The 8,935-nt window shown below is 35.0% G+C and overlaps 1 protein-coding gene across 1 annotated transcript; it reads right to left on the bottom strand.

Moving 5' to 3' along the window:
* Window positions 1-1,248: 1,248 nt before the first annotated feature.
* LOC131060711 (probable glycosyltransferase At5g03795) lies at window positions 1,249-5,240 on the bottom strand. Its single transcript, XM_057994042.2, has 2 exons — window positions 3,870-5,240; window positions 1,249-1,580 (listed from the first exon to the last, which is right to left on the bottom strand). The coding sequence occupies exon 1, from the start codon at window positions 5,133-5,135 to the stop codon at window positions 3,873-3,875; it is 1,263 nt and encodes a 420-aa protein (XP_057850025.1). The 5' UTR covers window positions 5,136-5,240; the 3' UTR covers window positions 1,249-1,580; window positions 3,870-3,872.
* Window positions 5,241-8,935: the final 3,695 nt, after the last annotated feature.

The following is an 8,935-nucleotide window of genomic DNA, read 5'->3' as shown; positions in this document are numbered from 1 at the left end:
TTTGACATTCCATTGACATCTTGCCTCATGTTAATTCTTTCTTCATTGCATTATTACACACCACCACAATAATTAATTTCCTCTTAGGGTTTTCAGTATTCACAACCCTCACAAACACCTACACCCAAAGATCACACCCTTCCAGACTTATCTTTTAAGTGTTGAAACTAAAATATGCCACCCAAGGGACTATGTAAGGTAGACTCCCTATATAACTCAAACTTTTGGTTGTCATATCTTTGTACCAATGGCTCACTTCAAGATTCTACATACACCCCATGAATAAAAAAAATAGGCAACAAGCTTTTGGAAGTTATAAATCATTTAGATGCTAGGAAACTAGCCTCTACTCCAAACACAATCACCTCAACTAGACATGGGCACTTGTCTCCAACGCAAACACCCCATTTTGGACAAAAGTATTTGACAGATTTCCAAAACCACTTGCAAAGCCTCAAAGACCTCTTTACATTCATTACCACTACCTCACCTAGCCTCTAAAAATTTTAAATACCAAATCAAAAACACTTCTAGAACCATTGTTTCCCTTTCTAATAACAATATAATTTTGATTCCAACACATTGTGTTTATCTCAAAAAAAAGAATTTGAAAAAATATCACTTTATGTAAACCATTTCTACATAGTATTTGATCCCCCGATAATAATGAGGTTCTCTATTTCAACCATTTTTATATCTTCATCACAAAAATTACAAGCAAAACAAAGTGAGCACTAGATACCATTTAACACAACAATGGAAGTGAAAAGAATGTCAATTGAGTTGTAAAAGTGGGTTCTTAAATCCCCCCCCCAAAAATAGTGATTGCCCATTATCAAAAGAAAAAATCTGATTTTTGTCTATATACCATGCTAGTGATTAGATTTAGAATTCATTCTTGAAGCAATATTACAACTTAAATTGGCATAATGGCGAAGACCTGTGTACTCTAAAGCATAGGTCACATGTTTGAATCTAAATGGCAATAGACTTACACCTCACCTAAACAATATTAGGTCACATGTTTGAATTTGAATGGTAGTAGACTTGTACACCTCATTTGAACAATTTAGAAGGTACAAGGAAAAACAATCTCCTTGTGAAATGATTATATATGGGGAAACTCATATACCAATTTCATATCACACTTACCGATAAGTGAAAAAACTACCTTTTAACCTTTTACCTTTCTAGAAACATACACTTTATGTTCGATGCAAGGCAATGAACTTCCAAACTAACAAAAAATAGTTAAAAACATTTAAAGCGGTTTTATAGATCTAATCAAAATAAAAGCTTCCTTGGTATTACAATTATTATACAAAAAAATATGATGTTTTCACGTTCATTCAAGATGCAACATTTGGGAAATGTAGTTCTATGTGAAATCTCAATAGTTTATTGAATTTTCAGAAGGTGAATGTTACTATACTGCAAGTTTAGCACATACTCTGAAACACTTTCAAGCATAGTGCAAATAACCAAACTTGCAGCATTGTATCTTCACCAAAATTAGCTAAACTTACATGAGATTATGAAATGAGGCATTGCTTTCTCTCAGCAATTTGAAATCTTGTTCTCTGCACAACAAATGAAATCCTCTTCAAATATTTGCTTGAATAAAACTTTAAAAGCAGGGTTTGATCTTTGTAGAACATGTTATAACCAATAAAGCGAGGATTGGGAATAAGTAGGGAGCAACAATTGCAAGTCAAACTATAAACAATACATACTCAAACCTGTTATGTAAATCTGTTTTTAAAAATATCTTTCAGCTTTGAAAAATCACCTTATTTATTCTAATATTTCTTGTTTGAATGCAATGAACATGCATGCACAAACATGTAAACAAAAAAGAAGCTCATTTGGGAGCTCAAGAAAAGAAACATCTCTTTCCTGGAATGACGAGTCATATATTTGTGTCTATTTAAATCCCTTCAAAGTATTGACAAGGAAGCTTTGACAAATCATATCAGAAGTGAATGCTAGTGCTTTTACACGATTAGAAATTTATATCTAAATTTGGCTAACTGTAAACAAAAGTGGAAACTGTTTTCTAGAAAATATTCGGCTAGAAATGATTTTGGAATACAACCATGCTCTCATGAAATTTCAAAAACAGATATTCAGACCTGCAGCAACTCAGCATTTTGGACAAATGTTTGGAAAAAATGTAAGTCTTTTGACAAAGAGCGTGACCCAGAAACAACCCCAAGAAGAATACCATGATTAAATATGGCAAAAGATTATTTTTTGGGGGGAGGGGTGGATGGGGGGGCAATGCACAAGGGTGATGGAGCTAAGAGCTTAAATCAGAATTCTGTGACAGACAACAAGACTACATATCTGAAAAACGTTAAAAAAAAAAGTGTCTTTTGACAAAGAGCGTGACCCAGAAATAAACCCAAGAAGAATACCATGATTAAATTTGGCATGGAGCAAAGAGCTAAAACTCAGAATTGTGTGACATAAAACAATACTACATATCAGAAAAAATCTTTTAGCCATTTTCTGAAAAAATGAGCACATAATCAACCATTATCCAAAACTCAGATTTGGATGACAAACTGCAAATAAGTATATCAAGAAAAAGAAAAAAATCAGTAGTGACTTTTCGTTTTCTGAATTGCAAAGTAGGTGGAGAAACAAACATTATCCAAAACTCAGACTTTGATTAAAAACATATACTCAGACCTGAGGCAGCTCATCGGTTTGGAAAAAAGTTGTTAAAAAACATGAAACAAAGTCTTTCCAAAAAGAGGGTGATCCAGAGGCAAACCCAAGAAGATTAATCCATGATTAAGTTTGGCAAAAGTTTTTTTTGCAGGGGAGCAATGCACAAGAGGGATAGAGCGAAGAACTTATACTCAGAATTGTGTGACAGTCTACAAGCTCCATATCAGAAAAATCCTTTGGTCATTTTCTGAAAAGATGAGCACATAATTAACCATTATCCAGAACTCAGAGGTGGATGACAAACTGCAAGGATCTCTATCAGGCAAAAAAAATTCATTATTCATTTTCTGAATTGCAACTGGAAAGTAAGTGGAGAAAAAACCATTTTCCAAAACTCAGAATTTGATGACAAACTGCTAGAGTTCATATCATAACAAAAAAGATCCTTTAGTCATTTTCCGAATAGCTAATGGAAAATGAGTGCAGAATCAACTATTATCTAAAAATCAGAGTTGGAAAACAAATTGCAGGTCTCTGAATCAGGTAAAGATCCGTAAGTTATTTTATGACTTGTGACTAGAAGTAGAAAATGACTGCATAATCTTGGAGCAAATAACCTCAAAAGAAATCCAAAAATAGGGCTGGGGAATAAAAGAGCAATCTGTGCAAGGAGAAGCAAACAAACTTTTAAAATATGCTTTTACAAGCAGAGCACACAGCTCTGTCCCTGTCTAGAAATAATAACAGATCGAATTTTATTTTAGGAAAACTAGTTGGTTGACAATACCCATCACTATTAACTATAGGTACTTTGTGGTTTAATTATGAAGCACCTGATACAAAGAAAGAAATTATGATAATACACATGATTGACCAAAGGAGGTCAGATGAAATCAAAAGTAAAGCAAAGTAGAAATAGCTAATAGGAAGGCTTAAAGGAATTGCAACAACCAAAAGTAGTGCATCCAAAACTAAAACTAGAATGCAATATAACGAAAATGAAGAGGCTAAACCCCAACTGACAAACACTAGATAACTCAGAATATCAAAAATTCAAAGAATACAGAACAATCTATGGCCCTTCCCCAAAGGAGCAACCTAAAGAGGACTGATGGAGAACAAAGCTCTAGCCTACTCCAACGTTGAGACAGTAGAATGAACAACACATTTCAGAATTGGAAAAGAACACTGACCCTTCAGCTACTTATATGCCTCCGAGCATATCTGATAGTGTGTCGTCGAAGCCACAGCTGGTACATTAGACTGTAGAATGCATCATATGGCTGCGGAGTAGAGTGCCACCTTAAATGTTCGCTTGCTTGAATGGCTAGAGTCTTCATCTTCTGCAATTGGCTTTCTGGTATGTTCTGTAGCGTTTGCTTCAGGTTACTAACCTGTCTCATATTCAAAATAATCACAAATTCTTGCCAATTAAGGATATCCTGAAATGGTACGTCAAACAGGGGACCCTGAGCTATTATAACTGGAATACACCCAAATTTCACTGCATCCACCAGGATTGATGAATTACCACCATCGCCGAAGAAAATCAGGCAGAACCTACTTGAAGACAACCTCTGGAAATAAAGATTAGGCTCTGGAAGCAAGGGATCCAAAACAAAATCTGGATCATTTTTCCATAGCTGAAGAACTGAGTCAAGACCAGCAGGTGCACCCACATGATAGGCAAAAATAGTTCTAGATTCTCCGTCACTTTGTTGAAGTTTTGGGGTTTGATGAACATCCGTTACTGATTCCACAGGAGGCATGCTTATGTCCTTGTGTGGGAAAAACCTTGCCTTAGCACCTTCAACAGAGAGGGCAAGGGGGTAGCAGGAGATCTGAATTGCATTTTTCTTCAGTTCAACAACACTTCGAGAAGAATCTGTCAATATTCCCTCACATGAAAAATAAAAATGATCTGCACCTAGGGTTCTACTCCAGAAAGGGTATTGGCTCTTCAAATCGTCTATATATCTTCTCAAAAACCTAGAAACACTTGCTGTTGACTTAGTCCCCGAAGCATCTAATGAAAATGGCAGGAAGAACAAGTGGGCCTTTTCAGGGTCGTCTGTAACGAAATCACTACTGATAAGGTTTTCGTAAAACGAGGCACCATGTTTGTCAAGGTCTCTAAATCTCTGATCGCCACACCACTCAGGGGACCCGAAATCTTGTTGTTTACGAGGGTAGATATAAATCTTGAATTTCTCAAGCATTTCGTCATAATTTGATCTAAATGTCAATGGGGAAAGATATAGAGAATTTGTAACTGCATCTACATCAAGAAGATCACTTCTAGTCGGATTAAGTTTTTCAGAATAGATTTTACCTTGTACAGAAAAATCTGGAACAACTGCCTGAGATATTGTTGTGTCGTTTGTGATCCCAAAGGCTTGAGTCAGAAGTTGGATAGCCAAGATGCATATAAGATCTGCCGCATAAATTCTCCACGCCATTGCTGAGAGGCTGCGTATGAAAAATTCCTTCAATGTAAAACGTAATATTGGATATGGTCAATTGTTTTGGTTTGGTAAGCATATTGGAGTTTTGTCGAGATTCAAACTTCGTAATAAATTTTAAATTTAAATTTGTTAGCATTGTATTTCTTCATTTGTTTTTTTCTTGGCCGCCTCAAATATGCCCCTAATTTATTTAATCCGACTATATAATCTACTTTTGGATGAGTTAAGGATGAGTTAAAGTAGTATATCTATATTTTAAAAATATAGATAAATTATGTCGAGAGATATCTTATAATAGAAGGGAATCGAGCATTATCTAAGACGCTACTCTTCCACTAACCTCTCAACACTACTTGATTTTATTGATTGTTCTCTTTTAAATATTATGGCACTCTTCCACTACCATTTAAATGTAATGATTTCATATAGTTGGAGACAAGTAACGAGGGTTCTATTTTATTTGGAGTAATAAAATAACACCTCCACAAAAACCAAAAGATGGCATATTTCATGCATTTACCTGTCATTTACATGTCAAATTGTTTCAAAATTGAATTTTTGTTTACAGACATTTTGATGTCATTGTAGATGCCTCTCGGCATAATCAATTATGGTGGGAGGGTTTGACTTTGATAGACATTTCAATTACAAAAGTGATTATCCAGATTTTATGATGTACCAATGTATAAGTTATGATGTATAAGGATAACTTATACATTGGTGTATCTTAGAGGTTGGATAGCCATTGTCGCCGACTATACAGGTGACAAGATAATGCATGGAAGGGTTCATTTTTTTTGCTAGGGGCTAGAACTACATCGAAGCTCTCTCTTTAAGGTTTAAGATGTCTTTTAAAGGTTTCATTTTATTTGTTGTTTAAAATGTTATAAGAGTTTTTTAGTAGTGGACAAAACCTAAGATCCATATTTTTAAGTGCTTTTGATTTAATGGAAGAGATGTATTTAGAAAGTTTGTAGAAAGTAGATTTTTTGGTGTATCCATCATAAAAGAGGATAAGGGAGATCAATCAATCAAGTAAGCAAGCAAACTTATTTACAATCAATTGTTTTCAATCTTCTTTTTCAATTGTAGTGTAACAAAATAATTATGATTCCATAATTATGTTTTTGGTTTTTTTCAATTGTGATGCTAGGAAAAGATTATGATTCTCCAAGATGGAACCACTAACCATCTTTGAGTGGCTTCAGACTATAAACAAAGTCAATAATATAGGCTTCCTTGAGGATTCGATTGTTGATGTGATCTACTAGACCAAGAGTTCCTTGATTATCAATTAAATGGTACAAATTGTTGGCAAATGCACACTCCAATGAGATATTGTAGGTGATTGAAGGTTTTGTCATTGATGGCAACCTTACAATCCTATGACATCGGCAAGACAATTTACCGGCACCAGCAAGGTCAGACTCTACACCGACACAGAGACCACCGACAGTGAAAGGAAGTATACCGGCACAGAAGCCGACAGGAATTTTGTTTATAATATATTTTGTAAATTATTGTAAAATCATTGTAAGCCGACTTGGCAAGTTGTAAAATGACTCATATATATAAGAGATCATTGTAGAATATTTTATAGATAGATAGAAGGAAGAAGATAGGCAAAATAAGGCAGACCTATTATGTGAATTATAGGTTAAGGGTTTATGTATAAAGCAGAGCTTAAACCGGTACTGGATTTGGCATAGTAGATGCTATTTTGAAGCAGTACAAGACAATGGATTTATATAATCCATTTTGTAAGTCAGTGAGACTTCCCATTTTGTAATTGAGCAGTGAGCTCTAGGCACTTGGCCTTCTAGCATGTGCAGGCCCCTCTTGTAGCAGTAATATTCTCTTATTGGCCAGTAAGTGAATATTGTGGGTCACAAATCCCACCGAGGTTTTTCCCACACCGGGTTTCTCGTTAAACTACTGTGTTATGGTGTGTTTTTCATGTGGTTGTTGTTATCTCTGTTTATTGCATTATTTCTTGTTTACGGGTATACAATATTGATATGCTTTACATGTTTTAAGTTAAGAAAATATTTTAACCGGTTATATACTGATTCACCCCCCCGCCTCTCAGTATCTTTGGGAATCCTAACAATTGGTATCAGAGCCTGGTCCTCTATTTTCAAAAGCCTAATAGCTTGATGAAGATCTTGACACTAGTAGAGATGGAAAACCTGATGAAGCAATTGGAAGCAGCTCTCTCAGACTATGATACAGAAAAGTTGAAAAATATCAAACTTGAAGATGATCTAAAAGCTGCACAGGATAATATTCAAGCACTTCAAGAAAATCTCACCATTGCAAGGAACAAGAGAAGAGAACTTTGTGAAAAGATGCAAAATGAGAATGATGAAAAGGAAACTCTTGGTGATCTAATAAACAAGCTGAAACAAGAAAACATGACAACAAAGAATGAGATGCAGGATATGACTATGAGATTTTGTAAAGAAATTGAAGATAGGAAGAAGAACAAAGAATATCTAACTAGAAGACTAAGTGATGTTGCAAATGAGAACACAAGACTTAGCTATGAAAATGATATGTTGAAAACAGATTTGATGCATACACAGAATGGCTCAAATGAACTCATGAGACAGAAAGGTATCTTGGAAAAAGAACTGGATACTGCAAATCAGCACAAAGAAAAATTCAAGAAAAGCTCAGAACTTGGTGACTTGTTGAAGAATCAAAAACCTAATGGTGACACTTGCGGCCTTGGCTTTGAAGTTGGTGAAAGCTCTGGTACTGCAAACACACATGATCATAACAAACCGGTAAGACAACCTAGTACTTATAAATTTAATGGCAAATGTTTTAACTGGAACAAGTATGGTCATAGAGCAAATCAGTGTAGATCTAGAAATTATCAGAGCACTAATACACCCACCAATCAATGTTCCAAATGCAATAAAGTTGGTCATAATTCAGAGAATTGCATAATGAATGTAAGATGTTATGTTTGTGGAAGATTTGGACACTTATCTAATCAATGCAGAACACAAACCGGCATAGGATATGGAAAAGCTATTCAAAAAAATAATGTGACTTGTTATGTCTGTAACAAGATTGGACATATTGCTAAATTTTGTAGAAGCAAGTCCTCACTGATAAATAACAAAGGTCCTAGTTTGAAAGGTAAAGAAAAAGTTGAAGAGGTAAAGCAGGAATTCTCAAAACAATGGATCAGGAAATCAGAACTAAATGTTAACAAAAATTCTCCTCCACCGGCAAAACAGAGTAACACTCCACCAACAGGAGACTCTTCATCCAACTAAAGAATATTCTTTTGAGGGTTTGGCAATCAAATGTGAAACATGCTATTATTCCCTTGGTTGATGGTGAGAAGTTGAAATTACTTCTATATCAGCAGATAAGTTAAGTCATTACTTAACCAACAAGCATTAAATGTGGTGGTTGGCAAAATTAACATTATAAAATAGTGTTTTGACTCCATTTTCATTTCACTGAGCATTCAAACCTTCGAGAGCACGAAAATTCTAGAGCAAAGGCATTCCGAGCAAGAAGCAACTCATAAAGAAATCATTCCTAAGGCAGATAAAGGTATTTATAATCATGGCTTCTTCATCTGTTCCTGAATTCATTGCAAATCCCACAGTTGTTGAAGTAATCAAATGCCCTAGACCCGTATTTCACTTAGTTCCCAAAATTGCCAAGAAAGATGATAATATTGGTGCATTTTCTCAAATCCCCAAAGGAGTAGTTTTTGTTGAAGACCCTAGAATGTACATTCATTGTCACATAGAAGAATTAGGTGATGA

The sequence above is a fragment of the Cryptomeria japonica genome, chromosome 6, assembly GCF_030272615.1.
Source record: "Cryptomeria japonica chromosome 6, Sugi_1.0, whole genome shotgun sequence".
Taxonomy (NCBI): Eukaryota; Viridiplantae; Streptophyta; class Pinopsida; order Cupressales; family Cupressaceae; genus Cryptomeria; species Cryptomeria japonica.
The sequence above is the reverse complement of the archived record's forward strand: the minus strand, read 5'-3'. Positions and strand labels throughout refer to the sequence as shown.

Coding starts and splice junctions, on each gene's coding strand:
- LOC131060711 (XM_057994042.2), bottom strand. CDS start 5,135: ATGGCGTGGAGAATTTATGCGGCAGATCTTATATGCATCTTGGCTATC.